The sequence below is a fragment of the Salvelinus alpinus genome, chromosome 14 (genome assembly GCF_045679555.1).
Source record: "Salvelinus alpinus chromosome 14, SLU_Salpinus.1, whole genome shotgun sequence".
NCBI classification, from domain to species: domain Eukaryota; kingdom Metazoa; phylum Chordata; class Actinopteri; order Salmoniformes; family Salmonidae; genus Salvelinus; species Salvelinus alpinus.
Genome location: NC_092099.1, coordinates 29,100,500 through 29,119,290, shown reverse-complemented (window position 1 = coordinate 29,119,290; position 18,791 = coordinate 29,100,500). Strand labels below are relative to the sequence as shown.

The following is an 18,791-nucleotide window of genomic DNA, read 5'->3' as shown; positions in this document are numbered from 1 at the left end:
CGATCTTATCCCAGAGGCCGAGCCAAAACAATGCTGTCGCCGCAGAAGAGGCAGATGGAGCGGCCTACTGGTCAGACTCAGAAGGCGAGCACACCATTCACCACTTCCGAGCATATTACTCGCCAATGTAAAATCTCTAGATAACAACGTGGACGAGTTGCACGAGTTGCCTTCCAGAGAGACAGAGATTGTAACGTTCTCTGTTTCACGGAAACATGGCTCACACAGGATATGTTGTCAGAGTCGGTACAGCCACCCGATTTCTTCACGCATCATGCCGACAGAAACAAACATCTCTCTGGTAAGAAGAAGGGCGGGGGTGTCTACCTTATGATTAACAACTCATGGTGTAATCACAACAACATACAGGAAGTAAAGTCCTTTTGTTCACCAGACCTAGAATTCCTTACAATCAAATGCCGACCGGCATTATCTTCGATTATAGTCACAGCCGTGTTTAACCCCACCAAGTAGATCCCTCGACGGCCCTGAGAGAACTCCACTAGAATATGAAAACCATACATCCTGAGGCTGCGATTTATTGTAGCGGGGGATTTTAACAAAGCTAACCTAAGAACCATACTTCCTATATTCTATCAGCATATCAAATGTGCGACAAGAGCTGGTAGCTTTCTGGATCATTGCTACTTAAACTTTTGCGATGCATACAAAGCCCTCCCCCACCCTGCCTTCGGCACATCTGACCATGAGTCCATTTTGTTGCTCCCAGCCTATAGACAGAAACTAAAACAGGAAACGCCCATGCTCAGGTCAATACAACGCTGGTCTGACCAATCGGATTCCACGCCTCAAGATTGCTTCGATCACGTGGACTTGGATATGTTCCAGATAGCCTCAAACAATAACATTGACGTATACGCTGACTCAGTGAGCGAGTTTATTAGCAAGTGCATCTGAGACGTCGTTCCATCTCTGACCATTAAAACCTTCCCTAACCATAAACCGTGGATTGATGGCAGCATTCGCGCGAACCACCGCTTTTAATCATGGCAAGGCGACCGGAAACACAACCAAATACAAAACAGTGCAAATATTCCCTCCGCAAGGCAATTAAACAAGCAAAGTGCCAGTATAGAGACAAAGTAGAGTCACAATTCAACGGCTCAAACACGAGACATATGTGGCAGTCAATCACGGATTACAAAAAGAAAACCAGCCCCGTCGCGGACACAGATGTCTTGCTCCCAGACTAGAGGTCGACTGATTAATCGGAATGGCAAAAAAATTTTTTTACACCTTTATTTAACTAGTCAAGTCAGTTAAGAACACATTCTTATTTTCAATGACGGCCTAGGAACAGTGGGTTAACTGCCTGTTCAGGGGCAGAAGGACATAATTTTACCTTGTCAGCTCCGGGATTCAGTCTTGCAACCTTACAGTTAACTAGTCCAACGCTCTAACCACCTGCCTCTCATTGCACTCCACGAGGAGCCTGCCTGTTACGCGAATGCAGTAAGAAGCCAAGGTAAGTTGCTAGCTAGCATTAAACTTATCTTATAAAAAACAATCAATCAATCATAAATCACTAGTTAACTACACATGGTTGATGATATTAGTTTATCTAGCGTTAGCCAGCCTGCCAGCTTAGTGGAGTCTGCCACTAGCATAGTCAGTGTAGTCAGCTCAGCTATCCCCATTGAGACTGTGTCTGTGCCTCGACCTAGGTGGGGCAAAACTAAACATGGCGGTGTTCGCCTTAGCAATCTCACTAGGATAAAGACCTCCTCCATTCCTGCCATTATTGAAAGAAATCGTGATACCTCACATCTCAAAATAGGGCTACTTAATGTTAGATCCCTCACTTCAAAGGCAGTTATAGTCAATGAACTACTCACTGATCATAATCTTGATGTGATTGGCCTGACTGAAACATGGCTTAAGCCTGATGAATTTACTGTGTTGAATGAAGCCTCACCTCCTGGTTACACTAGTGACCATATCCCCCGTGCATCCCGCAAAGGCGGAGGTGTTGCTAAGATTTACGATAGCAAATATCAATTTACCACCCCAAAAAATGACGTTTTCGTCTTTTGAACTTCTAGTCATGAAATCTATGCAGCCTACTCAATCACTTTTTATAGCTACTGTTTACAGGCCTCCTGGGCCATATACAGCGTTCCTCACTGAGTTCTTATCGGAACTTGTAGTCATAGCAGATAATATTCAAATTTTTGGTGATTTTAATATTCACATGGAAAAGTCCACAGACCCACTCCAAAAGGCTTTCGGAGCCATCATCGACTCAGTGGGTTTTGTCCAACATGTCTCTGGACCTACTCACTGCCACAGTCATACTCTGGACCTAGTTTTGTCCCATGGAATAAATGTTGTAGATCTTAATGTTTTTCCTCATAATCCTGGACTATCGGACCACCATTTTATTACGTTTGCAATCGCAACAAATAATCTGCTCAGACCCCAACCAAGGAGCATCAAAAGTTGTGCTATATATTGTCAGACAACACAAAGATTCCTTGATGCCCTTCCAGACTCATTCTGCCTACCCAAGGACGTCAGAGTACAAAAATCAATTAACCACCTAACTGAGAAACTCAATTTAACCTTGCGCAATACCCTAGATGCAGTTGCACCCCTAAAAACATTTGCCATAAGAAACTAGCTCCCTGGTATACAGAAAATACCCGAGCTCTGAAGCAAGCTTCCAGAAAATTTAAACGGAAATGGCGCCACACCAAACTGGAAGTCTTCCGACTAGCTTGGAAAGACAGTACCATGCAGTATCGAAGAGCCCTCACTGCTGCTCGATCATCCTATTCTTCAAACTTAACTGAGGAAAATAAGAACAATCCTACATTTATTTTTGATACTGTCGCAAAGCTAACTAAAAGCAGCATTCCCCAAGTGAGGATGGCTTTCACTTCAGCAGTAATAAATTCATGAACTTCTTTGAGGAAAAGATCATGATCATTAGAAAGCAAATTACAGACTCCTCTTTAAATCTGTGTATTCCTCCAAAGCTCAGCTGTCCTGAGTCTGCACAACTCTGCCAGGACCTAGGATCAAGAGAGACACTTAAGTGTTTTAGTACTATATCTCTTGACACAATGATGAAAATAATCATGGCCTCTAAACCTTCAAGCTGCATACTGGACCCTATTCCAACTAAACTACTTAAAGCGCTGCTTCATGTGCTTGGCCCTCCTATGTTGAACATACCAAACTCACTAAAAGTGGCAGTAATAAAGCCTCTCTTGAAAACACCAAACCTTGACCCAGAAAATATAAAAAACTAAAAATCGACCTATATCGAATCTTCCATTCCTCTCAAATTTTAGAAAAAGCTGTTGCGCAGCAACCCCCTGCCTTCCTGAAGAAAAACAATATATACGAAATGCTTCAGTCTGGTTTTAGACCCCATCATAGCACTGAGACTGCACTTGTGAAGGTGGTAAATTACCTTTTAATGGCATCAGACCGAGGCTCTGCATCTGTCCTCGTGCTACTAGACCTTAGTGCTGCCTTTGACACCATCGATCACCACATTCTTTTGGAGAAATTGGAAACCCAAATTGGTCTACATGGACAAGTAATGGCCTGGTTTAGATCTTATGTCGGAAAGATATCAGTTTGTCTCTGTGAATGGTTTGTCCTCTGACAAATCAACTGTAAATTTCGGTGTTCCTCAAGGTTCCGTTTTAGGACCACTATTGTTTTCACTATATATTTTACCTCTTGGGGATGTCCTTCGAAAACATAATGTTAACTTTCACTGCTATGCGGATGACACAGCTGTACATTTCAATGGAACATGGTGAAGCCCCAAAATTGCCCTCGCTACAAGCCTGTGTTTCAGACATAAGGAAGTGGATGGCTGAAAACGTTCTACTTTTAAACTCGGACAAAACAGAGATGCTTGTTCTAGGTCCCAAGAAACAAAGAGATCTTCTGTTAAATCTGACAATTAATCTTGATGGTTGTAAAGTCGTCTCAAATAAAACTGTGAAGGACCTCGGCGTTACTCTGGACCCTGATCTCTCTTTTGACGAACATATCAAGACTGTTTCAAGGACAGCTTTTTTCCATCTACGTAACATTGCAAAAATCAGAAATTCTGTCCAAAAATTCTGCAGAAAAATTAATCCATGCTTTTGTTGCTTCTAGGTTGGACTACTGCAATGCTCTACTTTCCGGCTACCCGGATAAAGCACTAAATAAACTTCAGTTAGTGCTAAATACGGCTACTAGAATCCTGACTAGAACCCAAAAAATGTATCATATTACTCCAGTGCTAGCCTCCTGATTTCACGGTTTTACTGTTAACCTACAAAGTGTTACATGGCCTTGCTCCTACCTATCTTTCCGAGTTGGTCCTGCCGTACCTACCTACACGTAGGCTACGGTCACAAGACGCAGGCCTCCTAATTGTCCCTAGAATTTCTAAGCAAACAGCTGGAGGCAGGGCTTTCTCCTATAGATCTCCATTTTTACGGAATGGTCTGCGTACCCATGTGAGAGACGCAGACTCTGTCTCAACCTTTAAGTCTTTACTGAAGACTCATCTCTTCAGTAGGTCCTATGATTGAGTGTAGTCTGGCCCAGGAGTGTGAATGTGAACGGAAAGGCTCTGGAGCAACAAACCGCCCTTGCTGTCTCTGCCTGGCCGGTTCCCCTCTCTCCACTGGGATTATCTGCCTCTAACCCTATTACAGGGGTTGAGTCACTGACGTGATCTCCTGTCTGGGTTGGCGCCCCCCCTTGGGTTGCGCCGTGGCGGAGATCTTTGTGGGCTATACTCGGCCTTGTCTCAGGATGGTAAGTTGGTGGTTGAAGATATCGCTCTAGTGGTGTGGGGGCTGTGCGTGGGTGGGGTTATATCCTGCCTGTTTGGTCCTGTCCGGGGGTATCATCAGATGGGGCCACAGTGTCTCCTGACCCCTCCTGTCTCAGCCTCCAGTATTTATGCTGCATTAGTTTGTGTCGGGGGGCTAGGGTCAGTTTGTTATATCTGGAGTACTTGTCCTGTCTTATCCGGTGTCCTGTGTGAATTTAAGTATGCTCTCGCTAATTCTCTCTCTCGGAGGACCTGAACCCTAGGACCATGCCTCAGGACGACCTGACATGATGACTCCTTGCTGTCCCCAGTCCACCTGGCCAACTGTTCTGCCTGCGGCTATGGAGCCCTGACCTGTTCACCGGACGTGTTACCTGTCCCAGACCTGCTGTTTTCAACTCTCTAGAGACCGCAGGAGCAGTAGAGATACACTTAATGGTCGGCTATGAAAAGCTAACTGACATTTACTCCTGAGGTGCTGCACCCTCGACAACTACTGTGATTATTATTATTTGACCATGCTGGTCATTTATAACAGAACATGGCCAAGATGTTCAAATGTTCATAATCTCCACCCGGCACAGCCAGAAGAGGACTGGCCACCCCTCATAGCCTGGTGCCTCTAGGTTTCTTCCTAGGTTTTGGCCTTTCTAGGGAGTTTTTCCTAGCCACCGTGCTTCTACACCTGCATTGCTTGCTGTTTAGGGTTTTAGGCTGGGTTTCTGTACAGCACTTTGAGATATCAGCTGATGTACGAAGGGCTATATAAATATATTTGATCTCATGTTAAATACTGTTGAAGTAATATGGCTACAGGTTCATCTACCTCACCTTAAACCCATTGTTGTGGGAAGCTGCTATAGACCACCAAGTTCTAACAGTCAGTTTCTGGAGAATATGTGTGAAATGCTTGATAATGTATGTGGTATCAACAGAAAAGTATATTTTCTGGGTGATTTAAATATTGACTGGCTCTCATCAAGCTGCCCACTCAAGAAAAAACTTCAAACAGTAACCAGTGCCTGCAACCTGGTTCAGGTTGTCAACCAACCTACCAGGGAATTTACAATCAGCACAGGAATGAAATCATGAACATGCATTGATCACATCTTCACTAATGCTGCCAAAATTTGCTTTAAAGTAGTATCCACATCAATAGGATGTAGTGATCCCAAAAAAGTAGCCATATCTATGAAAACCAAAGTTCCAAAGGCTGGGCCTAATATAATGTATAAGATGTCATACAATACGTTTTGTAGTGATTCATATGTTGATAATGTGAAAAATATTTGCTATGACACTGCACTTGACACAATTATGAAATGTGTTATTCCAGTTACTATTAAGCACGTACCCATTAAGAAAATGACTGTAAAAACTGTTAAATCCCCTTGGATTGATGAGGAATTTAAAAATGTTATGGTTGAGAGGGATGAGGCAAAAGGTATGGCAAATAAGTCTGACAGCCCAACTGATTGGCAAATGTACTGCAAATTAAGAAATCATGTGACTAAACTACATAAAAAGAAACTATACTATGAAGCTATACTATGAAACTACTATGATACTATAAATTATTTAAAGAATGATAGTAAAAAGCTTTGGAGCACCTTAAAATGACATTTTGGGAAAAAAGGGAAACTCGACTCCATCATTCATTGAATCAGATGGCTCATTCATTACAAAACCCACTGATATTGCTACTTCAATCACTTTCATTGGCAAGATAAGCAAACTTAGGTATGACATGCTAGCAAAAAACACTGACACTACACATCCAAGTACATCTGACAAAATTATGAAAGACAAGAATGGTACTTTTGAATTCCGTAAAGTCAGTGTGGAAGAGGTGAAAGAATGATTGTTGTCTATCAACAATGACAAGCCACCAGGGTCTGACAATCTGGATAGAAAATTACTGAGGATAATAATATCGGACGATATTGCCACATCTCCAATCTAAACCTACTAAAAAGTGTGTGCCTCAGGCCTGGATGGAAGCTAAAGTCATTACACTACCCAAGAAGAGTAAAGCCCCATTTACTGGCTCAAATAGCCAACCAATTAGCCTGTTACTAACCCTTAGTGAACTTCGGGTGGAAAAAATGGTGTTTGACCAGATATAATCCTATTTCACAGTAAACAAATTGACAACAGACTTTCAGGAAGCTTATAGGGAAGGACACTCAACAAGCACAACACAAATGACTGATGGAGAAATTGATGATAAAATGATTGTGGGGGCTGTCTTGTTAGACTTCAGTGCAGCTTTTCAGCAGACAGCAGACATTATCGATCATAGTCTGCTGCTGGAAAAACTAGTTATGGCTTTACACCCCCTGCTATAATGTGGATAAATAGTTACTTGTCTAACAGAACACAGAGCGTGTTCTTTAATTGAAGCCTCTCAAACATAATCCAGGTAGAATCAGGAATTCCCCAGGGTAGCTGTTCAGGCCCCTTAGATTTTTCAATATTTACTACCGACATGCCACTGGCTTTGAATAAAGCCAGTATGTCTATGTATGCGGATGACTCAACACTATACACGTCAGCTACTACAGCAACTGAAATGACTGCAACACTTAAAGTGCTGCAGTTGGTTTCGGAATGTGTAGCAAGGAATAAGTTAGTCCTAAATATTTCCAAAACTAAAAGCATTGTATTTGGGACAAATCATTCACTAAACCCTAAACCACAACTACATCTCATAATGAATTTTGCAAGTTGAGGTGACTAAACTGCTTGGAGTAACCATGGATTGTAAACTGTCATGGTCATAACACATTGATACAACAGTAGCTAAAATGGGGAGAAGTATGTCCATAATAAAGTGCTGCTCTGCCTTCTTAACAATACTATCAACAAGGCAAATCCTACAAGCCCTAGTTGTCACACCTAGACTACTGTTCAGTAGTTTGGGCAGGTGCCACAAAGAGGGACTTTTGCAGTTGGCTCAGAACAGGACAGCACTGCTGGCCCTTAAAAGTACACGGAAAGTGAACATTAATGACATGCATGTCAATCTCTCATGGCTCAAAGTGGAAGAGAGATTGACTTCATCACTACTTGTTTTTGTAAGAGCTATTGACAAGCTGAATGAACTTTATTCCACATCAGGTAAGTGATGCAAGCAGTAGAATCAGATTTTTTTTTAATCAGGTAAAAATACACCTTATGGAACAAAGGGGATTGTGAGGAGACATGCATACGCATACATTGTGAAATTGTTGTATGGTGGTATTAAACATTTTGTATTGTAGATATGTAGTGGTGTAATAATGTTATATGATGTACTGTTGTATCTTTTGTTTTATATGTAATTTAAGTGCTTTAATGCGTTTGGACCCCAGGAAGAGCAGTAGCTAATTGGGATCCCTAATAAATACAAATGCTGCAGAAATGTTTTGGTACGCTTTCCCAGATCTGTGCCTCGACACAATCCTGTCTCGGAGCTCTATGGACAATTCCTTCAACCTCATGGCTTGGTTTTTGCTCTGACAAGCACTGTCAACTGTGGGACCTTATACAGACAGGTGTGTGCCTTTCCAATCAATTGAATTTACCACAGGTGGACTCCAATCAAATTGTAGAAACATCTCAAGGATGAACAATGGAAACAGGATGCACCTGAGCTCAATTTCGAGTCTCATAGCAAAGGCTCTGAATACTTATGGAAACAAAAATCAATTTTAGAATAAGGCTGTAACGTAACAAAATGTGGAAAAAGTGAGGGGGTCTAAATACTTTTCAAATGCACTGTACGTGTGTACTTGAGCTCCATAAGCAACACATCGCCTCTGTTTAAAATGTTTTGTCCTCAGAGCTGTGGAAGGAATGTTATTCAATGGAATTGGCCACAGATATTTGGCCCTGACGGCAGCATGGTCTTCACAGGCATTTCTACACTTAATCATATGAACCAACAACCTGGAGAAGATCTGTGGTAGAGGTGGGGCAAACCCTAGAGGAATTCAAACAACGGAACATTGCACTGTGATATCATACAGTACATTAATGAGCGAGAGAGATACAGAGAGCAATAGAAATAGAGACAGCAACAGAGACAGCGATAGAAGTAGAGAGAGTGTGAGAGAGAAAGTGAGATGACAGTGGTGAAGAAAGTGCAAGAAAATTGTTATCTCCGGCATCTCTCACGCTTTTCTGCTGGAATCGTTGGCAGTTCCATTTGAGACAAAAGCCTTGCTGTTTGACTGGGCTGAAAGGGAAAAGACGGAGAGTGAGTGAGAGAAAAAGGGAAAAGGAGAGATAGAAAGGTGAAAGCCGCGAGAGAGGGAAGGTTGATGAGACAGTAGGGATCACTGTCTGCGTGAAACAGTAATACAGTCATGACTTTGGGTGTCACACTTTACACCCCCCTCTCCCTTTAATAGATCCATTCTTCAGTGCTAATGTAAACTCTCTGGCAGTGCTCCCTCAGGCAGACACACCACCAGCCTGTGTTTCTGTTTCACTTAATCACACAAACACCACAACTTCAAACAGACAGAAAACTAATGATAATCAAACACTGATTTGACACGGAAATGAACAATGCGTGTGTGTACTGTATGTGCATGCACGCGTACTTGTGCATGGGTCTCATACTTTTTACAGTAAATCAGGGAAATAACCCACCTGGATGTAATCCCATCTGAACCTCATCACTGAAGAGTCATTACCAGCAACATCCATTAATTACACAGCCCTACTGTGTAAGGGCTGTACTTCTCCATCTCAGCCATTCCCATGTCAGGAAAAGCAGTGTGTAGAGACACTCCTTTCTACCTCGATCCCTTCAGAGCTGACTGCAGGTCCAGTACTCCTGACCTGCCCAGTCCCAGCCCACATATATAATATACGGCTGTTCAGGGAGCCCCTCTGTGCTATAGCATACTGTAGCAGCAGTAATCAAACTAGGAGGAGCTACACATTGTTATACTGCCTCTTTCACTGTCACTACTATAGTTTCCATCATTTAAGACTGTGAATGCTGTCAGTGGACACAGAGGTCAGAGCCCATGAACACACATACATTCACACCCACATCAAATTATCTCCCCCTCTTCACTAGGTGAAACTATGCAAAAGCAAACAAAAACATTCCACTGCTGTAATCTAAAATTTCAGAGTACATTGACCACCATCAGCCAAACACAATAGCAGCATATCATATTATTCCTCACCTTAGGGTCTGCACTGTATATTACTGTACTCTACGGAGTGAAAGAGCATTCACCAGTCTGGTTCGTTCAGCACAGTCAGGTCTGTATCATATTAACTATCATGCTGGGGATTCAAACATCATGCACTACTCAGGCTCACTCTGAGTTACACCCACACAGCACAGTGTAAAACACAAGCACCTGAAGGTAGGTATGCTGGCATTATAATCTATTATCATTACTATAGATTACTCTCATTACTATAGACAGTGAGGAGGATGTTTAATTTAACCCTACCAAAGACAGTGAGGCAGACGGTAGCGCTCTTGGTGCCCTCTGGGTAGGTGTGGTACTCGCAGGTGTAGCAGCCCTCATCCTGGATGATGACCGGTCTGATGGACAGCTGGCTGTGGGAGAGGGAGGGGGTCAGCCTGGCCCTCTCCTGGTAGGGTGGCTCGATCATGGGGTCGCTGTATTTGGCATAGGAGGCTACTGCGCTTGAGTCCCGCTGCTTTGCTGTATGTCTCCAAAGCACTTGCTGTACCTTCTCTGGCAGGCCATAGGAGCAAGACAGGGCTGCCGCCTTACCACTCACCGCTGTCTTGTTACCCTCTGTAGTCACACGGGCTGGAGGAGAGAGGAAAGAACATGCTAACACAGGCTGAAAAAGGCAGACACAGACAGAGAGACAGACAGACGAGTACACACACACACGCACTATGGTATGCTATCTGTGCATCTAGCTTTCTGTCTGCAACAGCTGTTTCTGTTTGTCAGTATGAGCATCCCCTCCCCTCAGCCAGTGGTCAGTAACCACACAGGACCCATCAATAACACATGAGTATGCTCCCACAGCTTCTATTTAAAATGCTGATATGGGAACATAAAACAAAACACATGGGGATGGAAGTCTTGACATCTCTATAGTATAGAACAGGGATCATAAACTACACTGAACAAAAATATAAATTCATAATTTAAAGTGTTGATCCTATGTTTCATGAGCTGAAATAAAAGATTACAGAAATTTCCCATAAAGCTTACTTCGCTCAAATTGTGCACAATTTTTATTTATTTTTTACACCCATGTTAGTGAGCATTTATTATATATGTATAGTCACTTTACCCCTACCTACATGTACAAATGACCTCGACTAACCTGTACACCCGCACATTGACTCTGTACCGGTACCCCCTGTATATAGCCTCATTATTGTTATTTTATTGGTTACTTTTTATTTAGTAAATATTTTCTTAACTTCTCTGGGATATGTGGGACGCTAACGTCCCACTTGGCCAAAAGTCAGTAAAAATGCAGAGCGCCAAATTCAAATAAATACTATAAAAATCTAACTTTTCAATTAGAAAGGTCAATTAGAAATCTGTATTCCCAATGAAAATCCATTGAAAAGAGTGACCTCAAAATATGTTATACTCACAGACATGATTCAGTTTTAACCGTTTTTAACCGTTTTTAGAAACTTCAGAGTGTTTTCTATCCAAATCTACTAACAATATGCATATCTTATCTTCTGGGGATGAGTAGCTGGCAGTTGAATGTGGGTATGCTTTTCATCCAAACGTGAAAATGCTGCCCCCTATCCTAGAGAACTTTTAACTCTATTTCTTGAACTGCATTTTTGGTAAAGGGCTCTTAAGGATTTCACGGAAAAGTCTACACCCGTTTTATTGGGCGCATGTGAAAAATAGAATTTGATTTCTCCTTTGTCAAAATAATCCATCCACCTAACAGGTGTGGCATATCAAGATGCTGATTAAACAGCATGATCATTACACAGGTGCACCTTGTGCCGGGGACAATAAAAGGCCACTGTAAAATGTGCAGATTTGTCACAAGAATGCCACAGATGTCTCAAGTTTTGAAGGAGCGTGCAATTGGCATGCTGACTGCAGGAATGTCCACCAGAGCCTTTGAATGTTCATTTCTCTACCATAAGCTGCCTCCAATGTCGTTTTAGAGAATTTAGCAGTACATACAACCGGCCTCCCAACCGCAGACCACGTGTAACCAGGCCAGGACCTCCACATCCAGCTTCTACACCTGCGGGATTGTCTGAGACCAGCCACCCAGACAGCTGATGAAATGGCGGGTGTGCAAAACCAAACAAGTTCTGCACAAACTGTCTGAGACCGGCTCAGGGAAGCTCATCTGCGTGCTCGTCGACCTCGCAAGGGTCTTTTCCTGACTGCAGTTCGTCGTTGTAACAGACTTCAGTGGGCACGATGGCCACTGGCACGCTGGAGAAAATGTTGCATGTTGGTGTTTTCAGTCTTATGTCCAACAATGAAATAAAATCACCCGCCAGTTTGGGAACCCTGGTAGAGGTTAATCAAAAGAGGAGTGAATAGGGAAAGGCGTATGATTCGTTTTTCTAATCTCCAGATAGGTAGCATGCACTGAGAGTCCACTGAGAACAATGTAGGGCACCAAACAAAAGGATGTGCAGAAAATAGAGTTTACATTTTATTCAGAAACAATAACAGGCTCCTCTTAAACTTTATCAGAGTGCCCAAGCCGCTGACCAGAACATTCAGTCCTTTCTTTCTGTTCCTCTCAGTTGGCATAGTAACTCCTAAGATCACCGATTCAGAAGGAGGGAGGGAATGAGGGCAGGAAAGAGACACACAGGAAAGTGAAAATGATGAAACAATGATTGGCATATGCTCATGTACTCAGGTGTGAGCCTTAGACTACTATCAAAGAGTGACACCGCAATGGCAGAGTCAATCTGAACGGTCTCCTCTACTTACATGTGACGGTGAGGCAGGTGTGTCCCTCCTGCGATCCCGAGGGGTACAGGTCAAAAATGCATGTGTAGCAGCCCTCGTCTCTGAAGCCCACCCTGCGGATGGTGATGGCTGAGGTGTCCTTGGGGGAGGGGGCCAGCTCTACATGCTGCTGGCCGCTCACGCTGTCCTTCTGGCTGGGCTCGTAGGTCAACAGAGTCTTGTTCTGGACATCCAGCCAGCGCACCTGTTTCAGGCTGTCCCCATGCCCCTTGGACACCATGCAGGACAGAGTGAAGGGGAGCTCCACTGGGGCCTCCACGCGCTCAGGAGCCGTTACCTTGCCTGGGACACGGATAGGGGAGGGGTCAACAGGGATCGCAGATCAGTCAAACAACTCATGCACTTGTGGCATGTAAAATGTCTAGCACTGTATACAACATATTGGTTGGTGGAAACGTGCATTGCTACAATATATGTGAACTTCCTAATAAAAATAACAATTTGTCAATATGTCTAGTGCTATGTCCACTCACACTGCAGTCTGACCACCATCAGTAGGGACGCACACAGCTGCAGGCATCGCATCAGGGAGGACTCACACATCATAGTCTGCATTGGGCAGAGTAGAGAGGCATTGGACTGGGGTCAAAGTTCAAAGCTCTCCAAGACCAGGGTAAGTCACTCATTAACTAAAATAGTTCCAAATAACCTCTGTCTGTGCCATCATCCAAAAGACTTCAACTTACGGTATGAACACGCTTCTTGAGTGGTTTATAGGAGTCTCATCTTACGCTCTGTCTCCTAGGAAAGATGACACACATGAATTTGGGTTAAGCCCGTATTGAAATCTGCCTTTGAAGTGCAGATATAGGATCAGTTAACTTAGACATTTTAAGGCAAAATGCAGGGCATCATTCCATCATCAAGGGATCAGCCACGCCCATTACACACAAGCCTTTCCTTTGATTCAATGGTTGCCATGCTCTACCGAGGCTACAATTGAGTCCATTGAGGATAAATGATCATGAACCCAGCATTTGCTTTCGAAATATCCAATTGAATAAAGCCTAGCCCACCTCAAAGAAAAACAAAAGACTGTTTTGAGTTTTGCCTAAAATGGAAAGGGCTGTGTAGTAAAATGCAATCGCTTCACTTTCTTGAATAAGATTAGGCCACTTGACAGCTTTGAAATAGTTCTTGTGAAAAATAACCTGTTATCCTATGAACACTTAGACCAGTGCTTTCAAAACGTTGGGCTGCGCCCCCACTATCATATTCGGCAGGAAGGGGTTCAGAGGTACAGGGAGATGAAAAAAATGCTAAAAACACTTGATTTGACCATTAATTCATAAAAAACAAGTTCCCATCTCAAGAGGTCAAATAAAGAACAACACTATGTGCCAGAAAGTATGAGGAGTGCAATTTCAAGGTAACAGAGTGATGCTGAGACTCAAACAAACACCAATGATTAAAGTTAAACAAACCATGCAACTCTATCCACAAGGACGACTTTTAACAATTTACAGGCATTTTACAAAAACACATTTACTTAAAATACAGTGCAGATGCAAAGTTTGGTTATCATGTCTAGCCTGTCTATGCATAACAGCATTGACATGTTATGCTAGAATCACTTAGTTTCCCCATCACGAAACACCTGCAAATGACCACAAAGAGTAGAACCAGCTCACCTGCTTTTACACTATGATTTTACTATTATATCTTCAATGTTTCTTTTGAACCAAATATTTAAAGGAATAGTTTCACCATATTAAGTTGAGTTCCGTTCACAAAACAGGGTTTACCTTAAAATGAGAGACAAACGTAAATTAATCACATTAAATAATCTTCAGAAATGAATTTGTCAAAGCAACAAAATAACTAGCTTTACAATGATGGTAAAAACTTGAGACATTTTGGGGTTAAAATCTTCCTAGAAGTCACAGAGGGTGCACCAAGGGACATGTCAAAATGCAGAATTTTAGCAAGTCGTTATTCACATAAAAACGACTATCCGTGTGGTCTATATTAAAGTGCACTTCATTTAATATAACAAGCTTTTAAAATTCAATATTGGTGGTCAATTTCTACTTCAATATCACAGCAACGTAAAACGCGCCCATTTCGTGGATTGACCGCACTATCCTGAAACGTTCTCTTACAATACATTTAATAGCTTACCTCTGTGTTTGGTGTAGCCTGCGGGCGTTACTTTGATAGCTAGATTGCACACTTTACTCTCATGGTCCGTGTATTTCATTGAGTGTCTATTACGGGTGTATTTAGAGCTGGTCCGGGTAAAATCACGCCTACTGTGAGAGTCTACTCAAATCAGGACCGAGTGAATGGACGGGTTATTTGTTCCAAAACTAAACCGACGCGTGCTCAACTATGGGGCAAAACAGATTGTCTTAGATTGTTGACAACATGTCAACTATATTTCGTCTCCAATATATATATTTTTAAACATACACATTTGCACAATTACATGACATCCGTTAAAACAAGCTATAGTATCAAGAACAAGATGAAACGAGCTATTTACAATTCCCCACATTGGAGTTTTGTCAATCTTGCTTGTAATCTGGCCATCCAGAATCACAAAAACATGCTGTCCCATGGAAGCGCAGACATTGTTTTCGTGACGTTGTCCGCTAACCCATCTATATGAAAGGGCATTGGGCAACAGAGGAAAAGACCGGTTTTCTCGTAATGCATGAAATTGTAGGTTTATGTCATGGTGCCAACACTGGTCATGCCTCTGCATGTCCTTTTACCGCACAATAGGGGTGCAGACAAAAAGGCACAGCTATCGATTCAACAGCTTGTGGTGTGGGCAGGCTGCCCTTTAGTGCTGCGTACTGAAAGTTCAAAGGCATATACAGTAGCTTCGGTTTACTCCTAGTAGCCCAGCTGATAATTGTTCAATTTTATGACAACTATCAAACTTGGTACACTAATACCAGATACCTTACCTTGAGACATTTTAAAAGATTAGAGGCAGTCTGGGTAGCCTGTCAGTCAACCATTAAAATGTCTGCCATCCTGATTTCCTGTTAGAAGAAAATAGGGTAAAATCAGCCCAAACAGGTTGAAGGTTGATTTTGCAAATACAGACACTTTTGTTTGTTAAATGTTTTTGAAAATAAAACCTATTGAAACTTATTTGTATCTGAATATTTTCTTCACTCTGTCTGGAAACAAGATCTAAGTAGCTGAGACCATACTTTTTAAGAATATAATGATGTTTTTGTCACGACTTCCGCCGAAGTCGGGTCCTCTCCTTGTTCGGGCGGCGCTCGGAGTTGCCGGTCTTCTAGCCATCGTCGATCCACTTTTCATTTTCCATTTGTTTTGTCTTGTTTTTCCTCACACCTGGTTCCTATTCCCTAATTTGCTTGGTGTGTATTTAACCCTCTGTTCCCCCCATGTCTTTGTGTGGGATTGTTTATTGTAGTGCTTGTGAACGTTCCCTGGGAGCGCACAACGGGTTATTTTGTGCCCATTTATTCTTGTTGTTCTGGATGCCGTTGGTTTTGCTTATATAAATCTGCGGTTATTACACAGTTCTGCTCTCTTGCGCCTGACTTCTCTGCCACCAATTACGCTCCCCACCACAGTTTTAAATTATTGTTAATCTAACTGCACTGTCCAATTTACAGTAGCTATTACAGTGAAATAATACCACACTATTGTTTGAGGAGAGTGCACAGTTATGAACTTGAAAATGTATTAATAAACCAATTAGGTACATTTGGGCAGTCTTGATACAACATTTTGAACAGAAATGCAATGGTTCATTGGAACACTCTAAAACTTTGCACATACACTGCTGCCATGTAGTGGCCAAAATCTAAATTGTACCTAAACTGGAATATTACATTTTGGCCATTCTCTTGCATTTCAAAGATTACGGGGGGGAACACATGTTTTTTCTTTGCATTATCTTTTACCAGATCTAATGTGTTATATTCTCCTACATTAATTTCACATTTCCACAAACTTCAAAGTTTTTCCTTTCAAATTCTATCAATAATATGCATACATGTATCCTTGCTTCAGGTCCTGAGCTACAGGCAGTTAGATTTGGGTATGTCATTTTAGGCAAAAATGTGCAAAAAGGGGTCCGATCACTCTATTGCATAACGAGAGACCAAATTTCCTCCCAGACGTCGCCATCAAGCATCACATGCCATTTTGTCACTGGATGAGGCTCAGGGACAAGCCCAAGCACATTTTCTGGTTGGTAATGTACCATACAATGTCCTCTCTCATTGGCCAAATAATCGGTTGGCTCCCTCACGACTCATGGTTTTTCAACATCTTGTATCATACCAGTGTAAGGGTCACCATCATATTTCACAACACACCACTTTCCAATCAGTCTCTCAACACAATTTATTTTCTCTTGAGGTATCTTTTTTTTGTTTCTTAAGATACTCTTGGTATCTTATAGGATCTTGTTTGATTTTGTTTATAAACACTACATTATCAAAAGTATGTGGACACCTGCTCGTCGAACATCTCATTCCAAAATCATGGGAATTAATATGGAGTTGGCCCCCCCCTTCGCTGCTATAACATCCTCCACTTTTCTGGGAAGACGTTCCACTAGATGTTGGAACATTGCTATGGGGACTTGCTTCCATTCAGCCACAAGAGCATTTGTGAGGTCCGGCACTGATGTTGGGCAATTAGGCCCGGCTCGCAGTCAGCGTTCCAATTCATCCCAAAGGTGTTCGATGGGGTTGAGGTCAGGGCTCTGTGCAGGCCAGTCATATTCATCCACAACAATCTCAACAAACCATTTCTGTATGGACCTCGCTTTGTGCACAGGGGCATTGCCATGCTGAAAAAAATGGTCTGAAACAGGAAAGGGCCTTCCCCAAACTGTTGCCACTAAATTGGAACCACAGAATTGTCTAGAATGTCATTGTATGCTGTAGTGTTAAGATTTGCCCTCACTGGAACAAAGGGGCCTAGCCCGAACAATAAAAAACAGCTCCAGACCATTATTCCTCCTATACCAAACTTATCAGTTGGCACAATGCATTGGGGCAGATAGCGTTCTCCTGGCATCCGCCAAACACAGATTTGTCCATCGGACTGCCAGATGGTGAAGCGTGATTCAACACTCCAGAGAACATTTCCACTGCTCCAGAGTCAAATGGTGGCTAGCTTTACACCACTCCAGCCGACGCTTGGCATTGAGCATGGTGATCTTATGCTTGTGTGCGGCTGCTCGTCCATGGAAACCCATTTCATGAAGCTCCCGACGAACAGTTCTTGTATTGACGTTGCTTTCAGAGCCAGCTTGGAACTCGGTAGTGTGTTGCAACCCGAGGACAGACCATTTTTTACGTACTTCAGCACTCAGTGGTCCCGTTCTGTGAGCTTGTGTGGCCTACCACTTCACGGCTGAGTCATTGTTGCTCCCAGACGTTTCCACTTCAGAATAACAGGGCAGCTCTATTAGGGCAGAAATTTGACTTACTGACTTGTTGGAAATATGCCATCCTATGACGATGCCACGTTGACAGTCACTGAGCTCTTAAGTACCAGCCATCCTACTACCAATGTTTGTCAATGGAGATTGTACGGCTGTTTTCTCGATTTTAAACACCTTTCAGCTACCGATGTGGCTGAAATAGCCGAATCCAATCATTTCACTTCTTATGGCTGCAGGGGCAGTATTGAGTAGCTTGGATGAAAGGTGCACAGAGGTGCCCAGAGTAAACGGCCTGCTCCTCAGTCATAGTTGCTAATATATGCATATTATTATTAGTATTGGATAGAAAACACTCTGAAGTTTCTAAAACTGTTTGAATTATGTCTGTGAGAACTCATATGGCAGGCAAAAACCTGAGAAATTCCACTTCCTGTTTGGATTTTTTCTGAGGCTGGTAGATTTTCAACCAAGGTCCCATTGAAATTACAGCGAGATATGGATGAGTTTTCACTTCCTACGGCTTCCACTAGATGTCAACAGTCAATAGAATTTTGGCTGATGACTCTACTGTGAAGGGGGGGCGAAAGGAGACAGGAATGAGTAACCACTGCCA

General features: G+C 42.6%; 1 protein-coding gene and 1 pseudogene across 3 annotated transcripts in view; one reads left to right on the top strand and one right to left on the bottom strand.

The window, feature by feature from the left end:
- LOC139538711 (OX-2 membrane glycoprotein-like) overlaps nucleotides 1-15,780 on the bottom strand; it is a 36,462-nt gene extending 20,682 nt beyond the window's left edge. Inside the window, exons 1-6 of one of the 3 annotated variants that reach the window (XM_071341093.1) lie at nucleotides 14,911-15,336; nucleotides 14,421-14,534; nucleotides 13,476-13,530; nucleotides 13,263-13,338; nucleotides 12,751-13,071; nucleotides 10,276-10,605 (exon numbers count right to left, since the gene is read on the bottom strand). In XM_071341093.1, coding sequence (XP_071197194.1) covers nucleotides 10,276-10,605; nucleotides 12,751-13,071; nucleotides 13,263-13,335 — 724 coding nt within the window. In that variant the 5' untranslated portion in view covers nucleotides 13,336-13,338; nucleotides 13,476-13,530; nucleotides 14,421-14,534; nucleotides 14,911-15,336. Of the gene's footprint in view, nucleotides 1-10,275; nucleotides 10,606-12,750; nucleotides 13,072-13,262; nucleotides 13,339-13,475; nucleotides 13,531-14,420; nucleotides 14,535-14,910; nucleotides 15,337-15,704 lie in introns of those variants that run through there. The other 2 variants (XM_071341094.1, XM_071341092.1) reach the window with 2 other exon arrangements.
- LOC139538712 (Golgi pH regulator-like) overlaps nucleotides 13,293-18,791 on the top strand; it is a 37,545-nt pseudogene continuing 32,046 nt past the window's right edge.